This window comes from Ascaphus truei, chromosome 5, assembly GCF_040206685.1.
Source record: "Ascaphus truei isolate aAscTru1 chromosome 5, aAscTru1.hap1, whole genome shotgun sequence".
Lineage (NCBI taxonomy): Eukaryota > Metazoa > Chordata > Amphibia > Anura > Ascaphidae > Ascaphus > Ascaphus truei.
In genome coordinates, this window is record NC_134487.1 from 289,128,269 (window position 1) to 289,150,521 (window position 22,253).

General features: G+C 46.1%; 1 protein-coding gene across 2 annotated transcripts in view; it reads right to left on the reverse strand.

Annotated features, from left to right (window-relative positions):
* The window catches only part of LOC142496134 (solute carrier family 23 member 2-like), a 44,407-nt gene that overhangs the window by 13,511 nt on the left and 8,643 nt on the right, over window positions 1-22,253 (reverse strand). Inside the window, exons 1-6 of one of the 2 annotated variants that reach the window (XM_075602567.1) lie at window positions 13,351-13,871; window positions 10,905-11,051; window positions 4,453-4,610; window positions 2,835-2,994; window positions 1,406-1,587; window positions 321-441 (exon numbers count right to left, since the gene is read on the reverse strand). In XM_075602567.1, coding sequence (XP_075458682.1) covers window positions 321-441; window positions 1,406-1,587; window positions 2,835-2,994; window positions 4,453-4,610; window positions 10,905-11,051; window positions 13,351-13,392 — 810 coding nt within the window. In that variant the 5' untranslated portion in view covers window positions 13,393-13,871. Of the gene's footprint in view, window positions 1-320; window positions 442-1,405; window positions 1,588-2,834; window positions 2,995-4,452; window positions 4,611-10,904; window positions 11,052-13,350; window positions 13,872-22,253 lie in introns of those variants that run through there. The other variant, XM_075602566.1, reaches the window with a different exon arrangement.

Here is a 22,253-nt window from a genome sequence, read left to right on the forward strand (position 1 = left end):
TGGACTATATTATACTACTGGGGCTACCCATCATTAATATCCACAATTCACCATTACCTTTTATTGTGTGCTTGTAAATTAGTGCTCACAAAACACGGCATACGGCCTGTTCCAGTGAATGGCTAATAATGCACCTTACGGCTTAGCACCGTTTAGTAAATATGGTCCTTGACTCTGATAGAGTCTGACTCTTTAAAATCAGAATTTATCTATTAAAATGTCATTTTTTGGAGCCACTCATTTGAATCCTGGTACTTTAATAGCTGTAAACGCCATGGGGGTGCTTTCCACATTCCTGTGAGTAGCAGTCAGATACTCACCGGGAAGATCTGGAAGAGGTACACCTTTGAGAAATGCCACTTCTTGGATCTGTTGTACGCTGGGATCGGCAGGGGAACGTTTCTCAGATACTGAGAAAACAAAACTATGAAGAAGGTTGTCCTGAAAGAAGCAAAGGGGACTTTTACGGACAAGTCATCAAAAGATGCAAACACATTAAAAAAAAGAGGAAAAGGACGGTACTTACCCAGAGGTTCTCAACTCCAGTCCTCAATGGCCACCAACAGGGCAGGTTTTAAGGATATCCCTGCTTCAGCACAGGTGGCTCAATTGGTCCCCTGCTTCAGCACAGGTGGCTCAATCAGAGGCTCAGTCTTTGACTGAGCCTCTGATTGAGCCATCTGTGCTGAAGCAGGGACCAATTGAGCCACCTGTGCTGAAGCAGGGATATCTTGAAAATCTGTCCTGTTGGGGGGGGGGTCTTGAGGACTGGAGTTGAGAAACTCTGGGTTAACCACTTCTCTGCCAGAATGGCCAGTAATACATTGCTCTGCAATGCGTGGCAAAGGGATTAATAAAATGAATATCAGAGGGTGGGCAACCTTTGTACACTACAATCTGGCAAATTAGCACATTAAGCACAATTGCCGCGCTCACTCACTTGATGCTCGGTGAACCGCTGGTTTGGGCTGGTGTTGAGACCTTGGCCGACAGTTTTGCACATCTCTAGTAAGTAGATTGTAGGGGCCCACAATAATAACCAAAAGAGGTTTGACTCGTGGACACATTATAGGCTTATACATGGATTCGCTGGTACATACGTGCACTTCTAGATACTCATACATTCACTTACAGATGCGTTCATACTGTACATACACAGACAGACACATCCGCACTCATACACACACACTGCCATGGGAGATTCAGCCAATCTCCTCATTCTCTCCTAGATGTCTAAAGTCTCCTGGTCATTGTTGGAGACTTGTCCATCTGGGCATTGAGGGCCAAACAAACTTGGACCCATCTGGGATTTCCCTGGGTACCCAGTGGGCCAGTCCGAGTCTACTTATATGGGTACCATACCGCGGGTCTGTTTTATTATAGGTGTTACGCTTCTTTCACTTACATGGCGGAAATACCCCAGTGGGTTCCAGCGTCACGCCCAGCGGATTCGAAGAGGGGCAGCGCAATGAGGGAGATGGTAGGGGCGATGGTTAAAGGTCCGATGAACTTCATGAGATAGCCAATCAGACCAGAAAACCCTACAAATATTTGAAAACAGGAAGCAACCATGATGGCTCCCTGAACCTGAAAATTAAAAAGCGAGAGTACGAGAGACCGGCGCTATAGACAAACCAGCGACATTGTACAACGTTTTTTCTTAAAGAGGATCACAAAGATCTTCTACGGAATGACTTTTGTGTGCATGGTGTATGGAACCAAAGAAATGTCTACAGCGACATCTATCTGCTGCCCCCACTTCTGGATGTTAGCAGTCAATGTGATTGTGTTGAAGTCAGACTGGCCCTTCCTTCCCTCGCCATGTCCCTACACGTATCAGATTTACCACCCTTACTGGTGGGCCGAATGACAATAGTAATTTTTATGGATTAAATGTAGATGGCAGCTCACATGTACACATATTTTTTTATTGAAAATGTTTAAGTTCCTCCCAGTAACCGGATACTTTGGAGTTTTTTTATGATCTTTACCTAACCTCTTTTGCGACAAGACTGTTTGCAAATTGTCCAGCACGTTTCAGCTTTACAGGACTGCACATTACAGGTGCCTGCTCTGCAGTGCGCTGCTGGCCTGACCCTTCTGCTTTCAATTGTGTTTAAGTAATACTTTAGAATGCAAAGGGAGAGAGAGCCTTTAAATGTAATGCTCTTGATATATTCTGGGACATCTTACTAATGTATAGCTTTTGATAAAGAAGAGAAGACCAAGCTCTTGATGCTGAATACATTTGTTGAGTTGATGCAATTCCACTAATTTGATGTTAGCTGGAACCTCTAGCAATGTTCACACTTAATACTAAAAAGGAAAAGACTGAAGTGATAAGTGTGAAAACAGAAGTAGTGTTCCTTTGGGTTTGTAAATAAAAAAATATATTATTAATATATGCTTTGTAAAAGCCATCTGTACCGAAACATATTTTTTTTTTGTCTTTAATAGATGCTCCACAATGCCAAACCGCTTTGTTGTTAAGTAACCTAAATTATTTTAATGCTATACTGATTTGTACATATTTGCACACTGCCAAAACATACTTAAAGCATAACCAAAATTGTGAAACAAACATTCAAATAACAGTGTAGATAAGGCACCGAATGGCAGAAAGTTATTATTTTAGGGCATCTGCAAAAGACATGTACTTTTGGGTCACACTTTTGTAGTTGGCTGTAGACATAAATATAGCCCCAGGTCTTTAAAAATCAGACTTTTTCCCATTAAAATTCCCCCATTTGTACCCTGTAATCTGTGTCCCCTGCCTGGTACAGTCACATTTTCACCACGATGCCCTGGTACTAATCATTATTTTTACACCTTACCTCCCTTATCCGTGACTGCCAGACTTCCACAAACAGGGGGGATGTGGAATTCACCAGGCTGGCATTCTGCGTCCACTCGGGACATTTCCACTTCGGCAGGGACAGCATGGCCAGGGTTGGGGTCAGGAATGCGAAGGTTCCCCCTTGTAGAATTGGCAACCTGCAAAAGCAAAACTTTATTTGCATCTTCTTGTGACGGTAACAGAACCGAGATCATGGTTCTGAACGGATACTGTGCGATCCTTACGCAGGAAACGGGTGAAAGTTCAGGCATCCGCCGAGCGAGCAGGAGAGCAGAATAAAATCAGATAGATAGATAGATCATAATAAGATGAGGGAATTTATTGCCTTCTGTTTGATATCACGATGTGTCATATGGAGTTCGCACCAGCAAGCCCCCTCTCCTCCATGCTCACCTTCATTGACCTCCAATAGGTCCAGGGTGAGCAAAGTGAAGTTAAATACTTGATTAGCAAGTGCACCCATTTAAGGCCCCCCGCTGAAAATGAACTCTGTCTTAATTTCCAAATGTACATTTCTTTAAGGAAATTGATGACATTGTGACGTTGTTGACAAAGTTCTGTTCCGTGTAAACTAAGAGGGATTGCACCTTTAATTAAATGAGTGTGTTTGTGTGTGTGTGTGCGTGCGTGCGTGTGTGTGTGTATGTGTGTGTGATGCTATATGTTTTTGCCTCCTGAATAGGGTTAATAAATAGCATTGTTTTTCTTGCGAGATACATTCAGGATTCCATGAACTTGAATAGATAATCAGATGGATTACTTATTCCTGTTAAAATGTTTCCCCTTCCTCATTCCAAGCCCTGATACAGTACATCCCCAGAGAAGTGAGACCACGTGTCTGACCTGGATAGAGTAAAACATTATATAATTTATCAGCAATGTTTACTTCAAATGGGGCGTCCCTTCTAGGGCCAAAGGGAACTACAGACACACACACTCTCACTGATTTGGGAGTAGTACAGGCATACCCTGCATTAACGTACGCAATGGGACCGGAGCATGTATGTAAAGCGAAAATGTACTTAAAGTGAAGCACTTCCTTTTCCCCACTTATCGATGCATGTACTGTACTGCAATCATCATATACGTGCATAACTGATGTAAATAACGCATTTGTAACAGGCTCTATAGTCTCCCCGCTTGCGCACAGCTTCGGTACAGGTAGGGAGCCGGTATTGCTATTCAGGACGTGATCACAGGCGCATGCGTGAGCTGCCGTTTGCCTATTGGGCGATATGTACTTACTCGCGAGTGTACTTAAAGTGAGTGTCCTTAAACCGGGGTATGCCTGTATGTACTATAAGGATGTATATTTTTATTTCTGTTGCATGAACAATGTACGTAGCACTTGGTAAAACAGATACAAATACAGGGAATTAAAATACAATAAGTGCATCAAACACAAGCACATAACAGGAAAAGCAATTTATGTTCAGAAGAGCTTACAATCTAAAAATATAAATCTTGTAAAACAGGCAATAAATGTATAACAATGTAACTACGTCATTGGGTTCCTTAATACTTTTCTATCATCCTTCACAGTCCTCCAGTGACTGTGCAGTTGGACCTGGTCCATTGGACAGTTGTGAGCTTACCTGACGCCAAACAGAACCTGGAGGAGCGTGCAGATCCCAGAGACAAAGAAGATGGTGCTGATCAGGTGGCTTTGAGTGAGGGGATCGTGGGTCAGGCAGAGTTCTTTAGACAGGATCAAAGGGATGGCAACAAGCCCACCCAGAGCAGTCAGATAGTGCTGCAGAATACAGAGAGAGTGCAGTAAGTCCATGTTGCTTATGCTTAATAGGCGGTGAACCCGTGCTCAGACATAGGGGTGCCAGGCGGATTCTCCAAAAATACTGAACACAATGGTGAAAGGTGCGACATGCTCGAGACAGAAACACCCCACCCCTCTCATCACTCCATGCTGTTTCCTCCTCTCCTTGGTCCCACCCAGGCTCCTGACACCTCCTCCTCATTGGCTGCATTACCTAGCAGCAGCCAATCAGGATAGAGGAAGCTGTCCAGCTCCCTAGCAACTGCCCTGCTCTCTCCCCGCTAATGGAAATCCCATGGCCCCCCAAGCCAGTCAGATCACTATGTCCAAAGAGGTAATACTGGACATATACATGTCCAGCATTACCTCTAATGATTTACTGGACAGTGTCCACATACAGGACAGTCCGGTTCAATACTGGACACCTGGCAGCCCCACTCAGACACCTTCTTGCTTCACTCGGACAGGTGTAAGGCTGCGTTTATAGTAATGGCGACGGCGACGTGCTCGCAACCGCTGACATCACACGCCGCCGACACTATAGTGAAAGTTACACTCGAGCAGTGCGATTTCGCTGGCGGCTCGGGGCGGTGACGTCAGCAAGGGGGAAGGCACAAAAGGCAAGATGGAGATGTGATTGGCTTGCCTCCCAGTCACGTGATGCGGCCGTCGCTGTGCATCACAAAATCCATTGACTACAGCGTTTTGGTCTCTCTGTCGCTATGCAGCGCCGTCGCGGTCTGCCCACTATGGCCATCCACGATGGACTACATGTACTTTTTTTGGCGCTGCGTGCCGTCACCATCACCATTACTATAAGGGCAGCTTTGCACTCAGGACAGCGACTGCATCCAAAATAATGTTCTCATTATAACGACTATGTAGCCATTGCTCGTTAAAGCACAAACTCACCCCAAAAATGTATATTTATTCTCTAACATGATTGTAACCGGGGGTGCGGAGGGGTCAGCTGGAAACATACAGCATTGGAACTCGGGGGGGAATGAGTCCTCCAGAGCTAGACATCCCACCCGCACAACCCCCGCCCCCCCTCTCCAACCCAGTTCAGTTCCCAATGTTCTCTCATTTAGAGAATTCGAAATGGCATCCAAACCTTTACAATGGGACTCACGATTACTATTCTGGTAAAAAAACAAAAAAAAAACTGAATCTCCCTTTGTTAAATAGAGAGTTGGGCATAATAATAATTATTATAATTGTTTGTTCTTGTATAGCAATGCTAGTTTTACATAGCACTTTAAAGAGACATTTTGCAGACACAGTCCCTGCCCCGTGGAGCTTACAATCTATGTTTTTGGTGCCTGAGGCACAGGGAGATAAAGTGACTTGCCCAAGGTCACAAGGAGCCGACGCCGGGAATTCCCCTGCTTCAAATTCAGTGCCAGTCAACTGTGTCTTTACTCACTGAGCCTCTCCTTCTCCCTACAGAATGACTGTATCACCTGTCTTGTATACTCTGTCATTTAGGGATCTATGTACTGTAGCAAGGCACATGTGGTGGATATCGGGCGCCAGATGTATCAAAGAAAAAAAATTCCCATTGCTTCCAGTGAGACATTCTTCAGTACATTTGCACCAATTGATACATGTGCTTTTGACATTAGAATATAAGCTCCTGGGACAAGAATCCATGGTGGTGACAAATTCTGAATATGATGCTGCTCACCCCGTCAGCTTTGTGCAATAATTAATTATTTTTGGCGTCTGGTTAGATCAATATGTATTTGTTTTACAGTTGGATACTATTTGAAGTATTGGGCTCAGACTCCTTTTATCAAAATAGGTCCATTTAAAAAAAAAAATCTTTAATATGAAAATAGGAGACATGAAACTTCTGTGCAGGCGACAGGCTCAAAGTACACCTCACATCTCAGTCAATTATCTGCATAGCGCAGTGCCCTTTTACCTTCCGTGATCAAAAGAAAAAGTAGACTGATAATAAGAGATAACATTGAGATTATCGAGGATTTCTGTGTGTGTATTACAGATCTGTGTACTCACAAATAATACACACAAATGTGGGGAATAATGGTGTTAGAGTGGTAGCAACTATTTTTGATCAACAAGCAACGATGTAGCAATGACACAGTTATAAAGGGTTTGGGATAAATAAACAGCCACACCACTTATTCCATAGCTGATTTATTGGGGAGGGGGAGGGTCATGTGACTGCTTATATCTGTATAATACCAACACCTTCCCTGTAACACCTTCCCTGTATCTTTGCAGGAACTGCATTAGGCATTAGACAGTGAGGCATTTAAAGTGAGCTTTTTAAGTGATAAATACAGTTAGACTATAGTTTGACTAGAGGTGACTGGGGACTGGATCTACTGCAAGCTCTTTTACTCAAGACAACAAACGGTAAGCTATTCAGATCATACTATGATCCCAAGCTTGCTAACCTGCCTATTTCAACCCCCCACCCCTTTACAACTTATTTACTGCAGTCTCTCCCAAAACTGACTGCACAATACACTGAAACCCTGACCTGACTCTAGCATTGCAATACAGCTAAACATTTGACAAGGATCAGACACACACCTGCTGTTTAGTCTGCTCACACTCACTCTGCTCATAACAGCTCCTTGCAGCACTGTCTACCTCTGGCATCATGAACCTGCTATGTATTTTAACTTTTTTCTTTCTGCTGGCCTCATGGAGATGTTACTCCCTCTACCCACTACAAACTCCTCCATCCTTGCCCACACCCAACATCACCATACACCCTGGACTACTCAGAAGCCTTGCACTATCTACTGAATGTTGGTGGAGAACTCTAAAAAAGAGCACACTAACCACTGCTCACTGAAATGGCAAACACCACAAATTTACAACTTGCAAACAACTTCCCAAATTTCTACTCATACTGTTACTCTCTTTAGCAGGTGATATTGAACCTAACCCAGGTCTTCCCATTTCAGCTCTGCCCCATGCCCCTGAGAATTCCACCTTTAAATTCCAAAAAGGGCTATCTGTTGCCCATATAAACATCTGGAGCCTGCTGCCCAAACTGGACGAACTAAGGGCATGGTGCCTTATGCATAAACCCAAAGCCATCGTTCTTACAGAAACATGGCTATCCCCTAAAACCCCTGATGCAAATATTGCCATTCAGGGATACTCCATTTTTAGGAGAGATAGGTCAAAGAGAGGAGGAGGGGTGTTATTTTATATTGCAGACACATTACAATTTACACTGTTAAATTGCCCACCAAGCCCACCCTCTTTTGAAATTCTAGTTGGCAAAATCTGCCTCCCCTTTTCTAAGCCCATCTTGCTTTCTGGCATCTACCGCCCCCCTAAAGCCCCTCTACAATCCTTGACTGATATCACCCAATTTCTTGGCTCCATTTCCTCTCTGAATGAGAAGAGGGAGCTGCTAGTTCTTGGGGATTTCAACTTCAATTGGCTTGAGCCTAAAAACCACAAAATCCAGATACAACTCAAGTCACTTAACCTATCACAACTCATTTCCCAACCTACACGGATAAACCTGAAATTGCATAACCATTCCTTGCTAGACTGGATTCTCTCCTCAAACCCCAGAAGAATCCAATCCTCTGGCATCCTTCCTGATATTTTCAGTGACCATGCAATAGTGTACTGTGTAAGGAAAATGAAACCGCCCCATTCAAGCCCTAAAGTTCTCCTCACTAGAACATTTAAAAACTTTAACCCACAACAGTTTCTGGATGACCTTACCAACTGCCCATGGCACAGAATCGATTTAATTCCCGACCCCGATTCTGCGCTCGACTATTTCCAATCCGAGTTCTTAAAACTCTGCGATACCCATGCTCCACTACGCAAAATAAGGGTACGGGGGGCCCACCTTCCATGGGTTACACCTGACCTTATAGCACTCTACCAGTTCAGGGATGCCTTGTGGAAAAGCTACAAAGTAACTGGCACTACCAAGGATCTCAATCACTACAGATGCATGCGGAACATGTGCACAAGGCAAACAAGGCATGCAAAAGCACAGTATTACTCTGACAATCTCCACCAAAATACATCAAACCCAGCTAACTTCTGGAAGGTTATCAACAATATATTCCAGCTTCCTAACCATCAACAACCAAGTAATATCACTAAGGGGGATATTACTCTGACAAACCCCACTGACATTGCAAATGCATTCAATGATTACTTTGTGGGGTGTGCCACTAACTTATTAGCGAAACGCAGCACAAACCCCAAACATGAATCTCATCCTGGGAGTATCCCTACAGTCCCACCCCCTCCCAACACTGCCCACAATTTTCAATTTAGCCGAGTATCTGAAGAGGAGATTACACAAGCGCTCCTCAAACTAAAACCAAGCAGCCAATGTGGACCCGACTTACTACAATCTAGGTTCCTACGACTTGGTGTCCCAGCCATTGCCAAACCAATTGCGTCCATAGTCAACTCTATCCTGTCTGCAGGCCATATCCCTAAGACCTGGAAAACTGCCAGAGTTGTCCCAATCTTCAAAAGTGGGGACAAAAACACTGTCTCAAACTACAGGCCAATCTCACTTCTCCCAATTCTATCCAAAGTCATGGAAAATGTGTCCACTCCCAATTAAGCGATTTCTACACCAAGACAAATTTCCCTAGCCAATTCCAGTCTGGGTTTCGTCCCAAACACTCCACCGTAACTACCCTGCTAAAAGTTTGCAATGAAATCAAGTGTGGAATGGAACGGGGACAACTCACTGGTGCAGTATTCCTAGATTTTGCAAAGGCTTTTGACACAGTTGATCATGTTATCCTGCTTAACAAACTCCAGAGCTCTGGAATAGGGAAACATGCTTTAAATTGGTTTCAGTCTTACCTATCAGGAAGATCCCAACATGTGTCCATCTCAGGCTCTAACTCCAACCCCCTGGATATCACCTGTGGTGTCCCGCAAGGCTCTGTTCTGGGGCCCCTACTCTTCTCAGTGTTTATTAATGATCTTCCCACAGCTTGTAAGGAAGCCTCAATACACATGTATGCAGATGACACAATCCTATGTGCACACAGCCATAGCCTCTCTGACCTTCAACACATACTTCAGTCTGACTTTTTGAAACTCGAAAACTGGATTTCCCAAAACAAACTGTTTTTAAACACTGACAAGACTGTAACAATGGTATTTGGGTCCAAGACTAAATTTGTAAAGCTTCCAGTGACTGAGCTCCTGATTAGAACCAACGCTAAAACCACCCTAACACCTGTCACTAGTTTTAAATACCCGGGCTTATGGTTTGACTCCCACTTAACATTCGGGATGCACATTGATACCCTGACAACCAAGACCTATGCCAAACTAGGGGTACTTTACAGGAACAAATCCTCCCTAAGTCTCCTGGTCAGAAAGCGTATTGCACAGCAGATGCTAATGCCAATTATTGACTATGGAGACATAGTATATGGCTCGGCTCCTCAAACCCACCTTAGCAAACTTGACACCCTCTACAATTCAATTTGTCGCTTTGTTCTCCAATGCAACTACAACACACATCACTGCGAAATGCTCAAAGAACTAGATTGGTCATCACTAGAGTCTAGGCGCAAAGTTCACCTTTCCTGTCTTGCCTTTAAATTCTTCATGAGCAAGCTACCCAGCTACCTGAACAAGCTCCTCACCCCTACCACTTGCAGCACTTATCACCTGAGATCAGACTCCAAAAGACTATTCATGGTCCCAAGGCTCAACAAAATATCCGGACGTTCCTCCTTCTCCTTCCGTGCACCCCAAAACTGGAACAACCTACCAGAGACTCTCATATCCACCACCAGCTTAAGTTCTTTCAAATCTAAGGCTGTCTCACACTTTAATCTGGTCTGTAACTGTTTCATACGCTCATAATATATATTTTCTTTAACTGTGCACGCAATGTCTTGTATATAATGTATACCCTGTTCATTTATGTAACTGTACTTGTAACCATGTATTATTTGTTTTACTCTGTGCTCAGGACATACTTGAAAACGAGAGGTAACTCTCAATGTATTACTTCCTGGTAAAATATTTTATAAATAAATATATAGCATTATAGAACACATTTCAGTGATCAGTCTGCCATTTTATTTCTGTGTTATCTCCCATCAGCATTTCAAGAGCACCCTGTTTACAGACGGCCTACTTTAGTTTATTTGCACTATATATTAAAAGTTAAGTGCTACATTCTACCCATTTATCTACCTGAACTCTGGGAGCTTTTGTACCGAACCTAGGGATTGCTCTCTCTCTCTCCTCTTGGTCCCATCCCCATCATACCTGAATACCCAGGAAGATACAGAGGTACCAGGGAGGTACGTCGGTCACGGTGTATGCCAACTTGTTCCTGTCTTTCTTCGGCTTTGGTCCTCCTGGGCATTTGGTATCACATGAAGACATGACATGACAATGGTTAGCCTCTTCTGTCTGGGAAGAGGGAAGAAGAGCGTGGATTAGCTGGAGAGACAAGTGCTGTACCATGCAGTGGGGGTGGGAGAGACATGTTCGGCCGAGAAACCAGAAAGGAAAGTTGGGTCGTGCCATCCCCAGATTCATAACCCATGAGAGCAGCATCTTGGATCGAGATTCTACTAACAGTTTGAAGCAGTGTTGTAGTTTTAGCCAGAAAACCCATCACAATCGCCAACCTCACACCATTGAAGGCTGTTCCACAATAGTAATATTGCATGACTGCGGCGGTTACGTACCCAACAAAAACGAATTCTCAACTGCAGAGATAGGAGGAAGTAGATCCAGAGGTGTGGGGAAAAAAAAGCAGAGCACTGCAGACCAAAGATGAGGTTATGCACAAAAACTTTGAATTAAAAACAATTTATTAGATGGGTGACAGCATGGAGGGTGGCATGTGGGTAACTCTGACACATTTCCCGCTTGTGGCGCTGACAAAGCGCCACAAGCGGGAAACACCTCAAAGAAACACTTTTACAAATAAACTATAATACTAAAAAAAATATTTAATGTTGGATTTATCTCCCTGACGCAGCAATCCCGCCTGCTCATTATTATTTTTTTCATTTAACAGAATTTGAACCCCTGAAGTTGAACCAAATTATTAGTTTTTAGCTACATGGACCCTCTGGTTCCCAAGATACTTACAGGTTTAGTTGCCAGTCTTCTCTCCCACCCCCGTTAGGGAAATATAAAATGGTAGGACATTGCAGCTTCGGGAGACGCCGCCCGCCGCCGGTAAGAGATCACATTTTTGACATTTATTTCTGGGTTAGCCTTGCGTACAGGGTGGCAACCCTGGCTGGGACTCATTTAAATATACTTGTCATATCTTCCAGCCAGGTACCTCAGGTGAGCGCCTTTTTCAGCACAGGCATGTCTCCCTAATTTATTTGGAGGGACGTTTAAGGGGATATATACACACAACTGGATACACTAAATTATTCAATTTGAAAGTCGTTTCTTCGCTCTCTCAAAAATCCGTCTGGATTGTATTATTTGAATTGATCCGTCCCAATTTTTTTTAGTACCCAATCTGCATATGGATTTTAGTTGGGGGTGAGGGGGAAGATTCGGTCCAAACGATCCGGGAAACGGATTTGGATTGTTCCACCCATCCTTACTTCAGAGACAGAAACTGAATGATCAAATACTGGGAGCTAAAATAATTCTAGCACAAAACTGTGTTATCGGTTGGAGGTAGAGTTTGTGAGATTAGACAGTACCACCTGGGATTAAGTATTAGATCCATATATAGGTTGATGATAACATGCTAGAATATCATGTGCTCTGTTATTACTTACGGACTACTAAACAAAACCTGTGATATTGTGAGTGATAGCAATATGTCTAATGGCATGAAATAAATTGCGATACAGTATGTTTCGAAATGAATAACAGCAGTGCCGAGGGGTCTTCCTGGTTTTAGATACAGTAGGTGAGTGGATTAGTTAAATTAGCAAAAAGAAGGAACCAGAATGGTCTTGAAACCTTACACTGTTTTACGCAGCACATAGGATTGTTACAGACACAGTCTCTGCCCCGCAGAGCTTACAATCGATGTGTTTGGTGCCTGAGATTTGGGAGATCGTGTCTTTCCCGCGGTTGCAAGAAGCCGATACCAGGATCTGAACCAGGTCCCCCTAATTAAAACTCAGTGCTATTGTTTACACAGCCAGTTAACTCGCTGAGCCGCTCCTTCAAAAGCCTTTTCTTCATGTTCACAAACCAAACGTAAAAAAATAACATAAAAAATAATGTATTAAAAACAGATTAAGGGGAGAAAACCCTATCACCCAGATGTGACCCCCTTCCCTTAGACACGTCACCGGCATTGGTACATTTTAGTTCTAGGAGGGATTACCATTCCAAAGGCATTTTTCTGCATACTTGCTCAGTGAGCATTTATAACCCTAATTTAACATAATACTGTACTGCGAATGTGTAGCTAATTAGGCGTGTAATTTAGCAAGTTAGCTAGTAGAAAACAAACAAACAAATAAATCATGTAAAAAATATATTAAATGCTGGATATAAGTGAAACCGACACGTTTTCTTACCTTAAGATAGAATCTAAAAGTTTGCAATTTTTATTGTGGCAATAACTGTTATTCTTACACATTTTGTTTTTGTTTTTTTCTACTCACCCTTTTTGGTTCATGTTAGACCACGTTTGATAACTTGTGCTTTCATGATTCAAATCGAACTATTAACATTAAAAAAAAAAAAAATGATCCTGTGAACAAGAACAACTCACCTCAAAAGCCGGATTATCCAAGCCACCCATTTCTTTGGCCATTTTTGCTGCTTTGGTGATGAAAGAACCAGGCTGATCTATGGGACCATCAGCTGACTGCCCATCACCTGCTCCCAGGTGTATAAGACCAGAGCGAAACCGAATCAGATTACCGTATATTGATTTGCCCGGGGAAAAACCTTACACACTCAGCCCTTCTCGTTACCTGCTCTCTTCCTTCTGAGTGTTACCCGACTTGTCAATGAGTAATAGACAGAAATACTGTATATTAATGACAGGAGGAAGTCACCCTTGATATTGTCAAGTTGCAGATTCAAAACAAACACAGATAAGCTGTGTCTGTGTGGAATACACCTTGTTTCATCCACTCTGCAGTGATGTCAGGTATTTTATTCCCGTGTCTGAGAGCTGACTTGGTCCCTGTTTAAATGCCCTGGTCTCAGTAGCAGGGAGGTGCTGTTGCTTTGCCACCCACATTATGTAACGCAATTTGAAGCCCTGCCAGGTTTCACATTCGCTGGGAGTTTGTTTAGAGAAGGTTGGAAACCTGAATGGAAGGAACTCCAAACTAAATAGGGTGACCAGATTTACAAAAGTAAAAACCGGGACACATTAAAAAAAAAATTTATAGAGCAAATGATGTCACCAACTGCGCCCCTTCTCCTTGGTCTCTCTACCCCGCTCTATCCCCCCTTCTCTCACACACACACACACCTTTCTCTCTCCCCCACCCATATCCCTCTATTCTCGTTCTCCCCACCCCTACATTCTCATTCCACCCTTCCCTGTCTCTCTCTCTCCCCCATTCTCTCTCTTTCCCCCCATTCTGTCTCTCTCCCCCCTCCCCCCATTCTCTCCCTCTCTCTCCCTCCCCTCATTCTCATTCTCTATCTCATTCTCTCTCTCTCCCCCCATTCTCTCTCTCCCCCCTCCCTCTCTCCCCCCTCTCTCTCTTCCCCCCCCTCTGTCTCCCCCCCTCTCTCCCCCCCCATTCTCTCGCTCTCCCAATTCTCTCCCTCTCTCCCCCATTCTCTCCCTCTCTCCCCCCCTCTCCTCTCCCCTCCCTCTCTCCCCCATTCTCTCCCTCTCCTCCCCCCTCTCCTCTCCCCTCCCTCCCCCTCCCTCCCCCTCTCCCCTCCCTCTCATTCTGTGTCTCTCCTCCATTCTCTGTCTCTCTCTCTCCCCCCCCTTCTCTGTGTCTCTTTCTCCCCCATTCTCTGTGCCTTTCCCTCCCATTCTCTGTCTCTCTCTCCCCTCCATTCTCTGTCTCTCTCCCTCCCCCCATTCTCTGTCTCTCTCCCCATTCTTTGTCTCTCTCTCTCCCCCATTCTTTGTCTCTCTCTCCCCTCCCCATTCTTTGTGTCTCTCCTCCATTTTCTGTTTCTCTCTCCCTCTCCCCCCCCCCCATTCTCTGTCTGTCTCTCTCCCCTCCATTCTCTGTCTCAATTCCCCCATTCTCTGTGTCTTTCCCCATTCTCTCTCTCACCCCCCCCATTCTCTCCTCCCCCATTCTCTCTCTCTCCTCCCCCATTCTCTCTCTCTCCTCCCTCCATGCTCTCTTCCCATTCTCTCTCTCTCTCTCCCCATTCTGTCCCCCCTCCCTTCCCCCCATTCCCTCTCTATCTCCCATTCTCTCTCCCCCCCATTCTCTCTCTCTCTTCCCCCCATTCTCTCTCTCCCCCCCCATTATCTCTCTTCAGCCCCCCTCCCCCCCATTCTCGGCTCTCTCTCCCGCCCATTCTCGGCTCTCTGTCCCCCTATTCTCTCTCTCCTCCCCCATTCTCTCTCTCCTCCCCCATTCTCTCTCTCTACCCTCCATGCTCTCCCCCCCATTCTCTGTCTCACTCCCTCCTCCATTCTCTGTGTCTCTCTCTCTCCCCCACCCCATTCTGTGTGTCTCTCTCCCCCATTCTTTGTCTCTCTCTCCCCATTCTCTGATGGTCAAAAGCGGAAGAACCACAAAAAAACGGAACATTTTACAGCATGCAGGGCAGCCGGGCAGAGACTAAAAAACCGGGACAGAGGTTAAAAAACCGGGACAGAGGTTAAAAAAACGGGACTGTCCCGGCCAAACCGGGACACCTGGTCACCCTAAAACTAAACCACTTTTACACTCAAAAAAAAGTAGCCATAAAAACTAGGCAAAAAAGTCAACGTTTTAATTTAGCACTTTTTAGATTTTTGTTGTTGTTTATTTTTGCTTGACCTTTTAACTGCTAATCTATAATATGGGATGTCGCAGGGGGCAGCTGGCATTTCTAGTTCCTAATGCAGGTCATGATAGTGATGTTCTTAATTGATTAATTGCAATAAATCTTTGTTTTCGAGACATTTCAGCGGTCCTAAAAACAGCATTTTTTTTTTTGCAGACTCTTCCAAAAGTCAATGTCAATTATGACGGCCATTTGAGGGATATTGGTATTCCTAGACAGAATTAGTCATCCCCTTCTCCATTTTTCTACAGAGAGAGCATCTCTTTTACTGAAGGTAAAAGACCCAAAGCAGAGACAGACCTTGGGGCCAGTACAGAATGAGCACCCACGGCCTGGAAATAGAAACAGGCAGACACAGGCAGAACGGGAAGCACCGGGAGATGGGACTGTGACAGCGATGTGAATTAGGAGAGGTAGAAGATGAAACACACTTCCTGCTGCGTTGCCCACAATACTCTGAAGTGAGGAGCGTCCACCTGGAGAAACTCACTGCTCTTATCCAGAACTTTAATAATATAGAAGAGAACCAAAAAATAGCCACAGCAGAGCTGGCTGCACACTATATCAGCACCTGTCACAGGCTGAGAAACGCCCACTAACCCCCAAATCCCTGTGTGTAACGGTTACCCAGGGACTATGTAATCATTATACCCTACCCCTGTTATTCATGTATTGTATAAACATTATACCCTACCCCGTTATTCATGTACTGTGTAATCATTATAGCCTACTCCGTTATTGGGGTAACCAGATGTCCCGGTTTAGCCGGGACAGTCCCGGATTTACTGCACATGTCCCGGCAATTATTGGAAAATGTTAAAAATGTCCCGGTTTCGGCGGCAATGAAAAAGGGGGCGGGGCCAGGATCATCAGGGGCGGGGCCAGGATAGTTAAGGGGCGGGGCCAGGATCTGAGCTGCTGTGCTAGAAATCTGAAGAGAGCAACATGCAGCTGCAGTCACAGCCACAGGGAATGCTGCATGGCTGCTCCTCATAGGGCTGGTTCATGTGTGCCAGTGTGTGTAGGTCAGTCTGTGTGTTTGTGATGGTGTGTGTCTGTGCAGGTCAGGGTGTGTGTGTGTTTTGATGAGACAGAGGCCCCAGAACGGGGTCGTAGGCTCCTTAAGGGTTGCGACGTCCTGATTGGCGTGAGCGGTGGGGTTGGGTAACCCGTCTTCTCTCACGTAGTGGGGAAGGCTGCTTGTCTCCTCCCATGTAGGGGGTGGGGGGAGAGGGTATAAAGAGGGGGTCCTCAGAGGGAGAGGAAGAGCTAACGGAATTTTTTCCCTTACCTTAGAGCAGCGGTGCGCAAAGTGGGGGGCGCGACCCCCAGGGGGGGCGGGAGATTGTGCTGGGGGGGCGCGGGCTGTTGCAGAGGCCCCGCGCTCTTCCCCCAGGCATTTAAATTAAATGCCGGGGGATCGCGTGAGGCCCCTGCAACTGTTTACTTACCGGGATTCAGCCGTCTGTGTTGCGTCGCCATGGCATTGCGTCTATTGACGCCGCGGCACCATGTGACCTGATGTCACACGCCCACGCAGCGTCATCTGACGCGGCTGAAGGAAGGCAGGGGGGCGCGAGAGCCGGGGGCAGAGAGACAGGGGGGCGCAGCACAAAAAGTTTGCGCTCCCCTGCCTTAGAGGAATTTTTGCTGCGGATCTGCACATTTTTTCCAGATTTGATGGAAGGCTCCCCGCTGTATGAAGACCACCCCCCCCCCCCGAGTCCTGCCAGCCTCACCCACGAGGCTCAGGAGCCTGATTCCGATGCTGCGGCTGCAACTGAGGATCAGGTAAGTGTCCCTGCCCCGCGCAGATCCCAGCGCCGAGGTGCAGGCAGAAAGCCCCGTCCCCCAGCCCGGCCGGGCCCCCCTCCAAGCGCAGGAGCCTGCTGTCAGGGCCCGCTCCTATCCCTACTACCCTCCCTTGTCCTAGGCTCTCACCCAAGTGTCTCACTTCCCGCGGCCACCTCCCGGTTCGCGCCCCGTCAAACCTCGCCGTTTGCTCCCAGCTTCCCCTGCCCAGGCGCGGTCTCGCCGGGCTCCCCGCTGCCAGCCTCCCCGCCCAGAGGGCCGGGTCTCTGGGGATGGCCGCTCCTCCCTCGCCAATGTCGCAAGCCGCCTCCAGACCGCTCACCCCCTTGCCGGGGAAGGCCGCGCCCCGTCCAGGGTGCACGCCAGCCAGCTCCTTCTCCACCAGCCTCCTCACACCTCCAACCACGGGGACTATCAGGCGCCGCGTGTGCTGCTGGCCGGGGCGTGCGCCAATCGGGTCCCGCGCCCCCATCTCACTCACCCCTCCGACCCCAGGGTCAGCCGGGGTCCACATGCGCCGACGCAGGGTCCTCGTCGCAATTGCTCACCTTCCTCCCATATGCACCATCAAGGGAGGGAGGGGCGCTCTTTCACCGTGCAGGCTGTGGGCTGCGGCCTGGCAGTTCCCCCAGCACCCCCCTCTCCAGGCTTCTATGAGCAGGGGGGGGGGTTCCCTGCCCAAGTTCATTTAAAGGACAGGAGGTCACAGGGAGGTCTGCTCATGCAGGCTTTTTCCTTGGCCCTACACTGCAACAGCGCCACCACGAGGCCCCTGGCGGTACTGCAGGGCGACCTCAATTTCACCCCTCAGGGCGACCTCAACCTTACCTCTCACACTTCAGAACAGACTGAGCAGGGTTACAGCCGTGAATCACCTATGTACTATATACAACCACACGCCATACCCAACCACCCCACCGACTTACCTCCAGCTGGCAGGGGCGCGGGCGGTCCGGTTTATAACTGCCCCAGTCACTGGAGGGCCCCTGCCCCTCCCACCCATGGGTCACGGGAATTTAATGCAACCCAGCCCCTGGATCCTGCATGGGAACCGCAAGCTTGGTCATCTCAATTTCCACAGGAAGCAGCGGCCAGCGATTGGTCATCTCACGCCTAGGATTCGGACCAGGACCCCTAGCCACCTTCAGCAGCGCACGGCGAGGCGGAGGACAGACGCCGCACCCAGTCGGCACGCTCTAGTTCTAGGTCAGCGCAGGGTACTGACCCAAGTGACGAGATTCCAGGGAAGGAAATAAATCCTATTTCAAGTGCTGATAATAGTGATTCGGTCAGTGACAGCGACATTTCAGGGTCAGAGAGTGCAATGCGACTACACAAAACCCCTATTTTTAAATTCCTAAAGAGACAGCTAGAAAGGGCAAGGATCTCCCTCCCCAACCCCCTATTCGCATGGATCATGCTGGGCTGGCGGGTAGGCTGGTATTTTAACAGCAGGTGTTAAAATAAAGCTGTGACCTTTTCTTCCAACCTTGTGTGGGGTCACGTTATTTGGTTTAGCATTACAAAGGAGGGGCGGCGCTTAAAGCCTTTAATGTGATAGTCAGTCTTTGTGTATGGTGTGTGTGTGTCTCTGCAGGTCAGTGGCTGTGTGAGTGTCTGCAGGTCAGTGGCTGTGTGAGTGTCTCTGCAGGTCAGTGGCTGTGTGAGTGTCTGCAGGTCAGTGGCTGTGTGAGTGTCTCTGCAGGTCAGTGGCTGTGCGAGTGTCTCTGCAGGTCAGTGGCTGTGTGAGTGTCTCTGAAGGTCAGTGGCTGTGTGAGTGTCTCTGAAGGTCAGTGGCTGTGTGAGTGACTGTGCAGGTTAGTGGGTGTGTGAGTGTCTGTGCAGGTCTGTCTGTCTGTCTGAGTGAGTGACTGTACAGATCAGTATCTGTGTGAGTGTTTATGAAGGTCATTGTCTGTGTGTCTGTGTGTCTGTGTGTCTGTGTGAGTGTCTGTGCAGATCAGTGTGTGTGTGTATTAGTTTTAGTTAACGCATTTTGTGTGTGTGTCTGTGTGTATGGAAAGTGTGTGGTTATCTATCTGTATGGTGGATGTATCAGGTGTGTGTGCTTGTGTTTATCGTGCCTACATACAGATATAGCCAATGTTATTGCATCCATTACTGTGTGGTAACTGGTGTAATAATGTTAGCTACAGATGTATGTGTGGGGGCCAGTGGTCCCTTGATATCAGGACTGAGGGTACACTTGCCCCCCAAGTAAAAATTCACCAGCCAGCCACTGGGGAAGGGGTGGGGTGAAGAGAGAGAATGGGGGGATGGGGAAAGAGAATGGGGGGGGGAAGAGAATGGGGGGGGATAGAGAGAGAATGGAGGAGGGGGGGGGATAGAGAGAGAATGGAGGAGGGAGGCGGGAGAGAATGGGGGAGAGAGAGAATGGAGGAGGGGAGTGAGAGAGAATGGATGAGTGGAGGGAGAGAGTGAGAGAATCGGGACAGGGAACGGAGAGAGAATTGGGGGAGGGAAGGGAGAGAATGGGGAGGGGAGGGAAGGGATAGAATGGTGGGAAGGGAGAATGGGGGAGGGAAGGGATACAGAGAATGGGGGGGGAGGAAGGGAGAGAGAGAATAGGGGGAGGGAAGGGAAGGATGAGAGAGACTGGGGGAGAAAATGGGGGAGGGTGAGAGAAAATAGGGGAGGGGAGGGAGAGAGAATGGGAAGAGGGATGGAGAGAGAATGGAGGAAGGAAAGGGATAGAGAGAATCGGGGGGAGGGGGTAAGGGTGAGAGAGAATGGGGAGAGGTAGAATGAATAATACAGCATCAATGATGACACTATTAGATAAATATCATTTTAATATTCATTTTTTAGTAATGTAATTTGTCACATTATGTGTCCTGGTTTTTCATTTAGAATATCTGGTCACCCTACCCCGTTATTCATGTACTGTGTAATCATTATACCCTACCCCCTGTTATTCCTGTACTGTGTAATCATTATACCCTACCCCGTTATTCATGTACTGTGTAATCATTATACCCTACCCCCTGTTATTCCTGTACTGTGTAATCATTATACCCTACCCCTGTTATACATGTACTGTGTAATCATTATACCCCACCCCCTGTTATTCATGTACTGTGTAATCATTATACCCTACCCCCTGTTATTCCTGTACTGTGTAATCATTATACCCTACCCCTGTTATTCATGTACTGTGTAATAATTATACCCTACCCCCTGTTATTCATGTACTATGTAACCATTATACCCTACCCCCTGTTATTCATGTACTGTGTAATCATTATACCCCACCCCCTGTTATTCATGTACTGTGTAATCATTATACCCTACCCCCTGTTATTCATGTACTGTGTAATCATTATACCCCACCCCCTGTTATTCATGTACTGTGTAATCATTATACCCCACCCCATGTTATTCATGTACTGTGTAATCATTATACCCCACCCCCTGTTATTCATGTACTGTGTAATCATTATACCCTACCCCCTGTTATTCATGTACTGTGTAATCATTATACCCCACCCCCTGTTATTCATGTACTGTGTAATCATTATACCCTACCCCCTGTTATTCATGTACTGTGTAATCATTATACCCTACCCCCTGTTATTCATGTACTGTGTAATCATTATACCCTACCCCCTGTTATTCATGTACTGTGTAATCATTATACCCTACCCCCTGTTATTCATGTACTGTGTAATCATTATACCCTACCCCCTGTTATTCATGTACTGTGTAATCATTATACCCCACCCCCTGTTATTCATGTACTGTGTAATCATTATACCCTACCCCCTGTTATTCATGTACTGTGTAATCATTATACCCTACCCCCTGTTATTCATGTACTCTGTAATCATTATACCCCACCCCATGTTATTCATGTACTGTGTAATCATTATACCCTACCCCCTGTTATTCATGTACTCTGTAATCATTATACCCCACCCCATGTTATTCATGTACTGTGTAATCATTATACCCCACCCCCTGTTATTCATGTACTGTGTAATCATTATACCTTATCCCCTGTTATTCATGTACTGTGTAATCATTATACCCCACCCCATGTTATTCATGTACTGTGTAATCATTATACCCTACCCCCTGTTATTATACCCCACCCCCTGTTATTATACCCCACCCCCTGTTATTCATGTACTGTGTAATCATTATACCCTACCCCCTGTTATTCAAGTACTGTGTAACCATTATACCCCACCCCCTGTTATTCAAGTACTTACTGTGTAACCATTATACCCCACCCCCCTGTTATTCATGTACTGTGTAATCATTATACCCAACCCCTTTTATTCATGTACTGTGTAATCATTATACCCCACCCCCTGTTATTCAAGTACTGTGTAACCATTATACCCTACCCCCTGTTATTCATCTACTGTGTAATCATTATACCCTACCCCTGTTATTCATGTACTGTGTAATCATTATACCCCACCCCTGTTATTCATGTACTGTGTAATCATTATACCCTACCCCTGTTATTCATGTACTGTGTAATAATTATACCCTACCCCCTGTTATTCATGTACTATGTAACCATTATACCCTACCCCCTGTTATTCATGTACTGTGTAATCATTATACCCTACCCCTGTTATTCATGTACTGTGTAATCATTATACCCAACCCCTGTTATTCATGTACTTTGTAATCATTATACCCAACCCCTGTTATTCATGTACTTTGTAATCATTATACCCTACCCCCTGTTATTCATGTACTATGTAACCATTATACCCTACCCCCTGTTATTCATGTACTATGTAATCATTATACCCTACCCCCTGTTATTCATGTACTGTGTAATCATTATACACTACCCCCTGTTATTCAAGTACTGTGTAACCATTATACCCTACCCCGTTA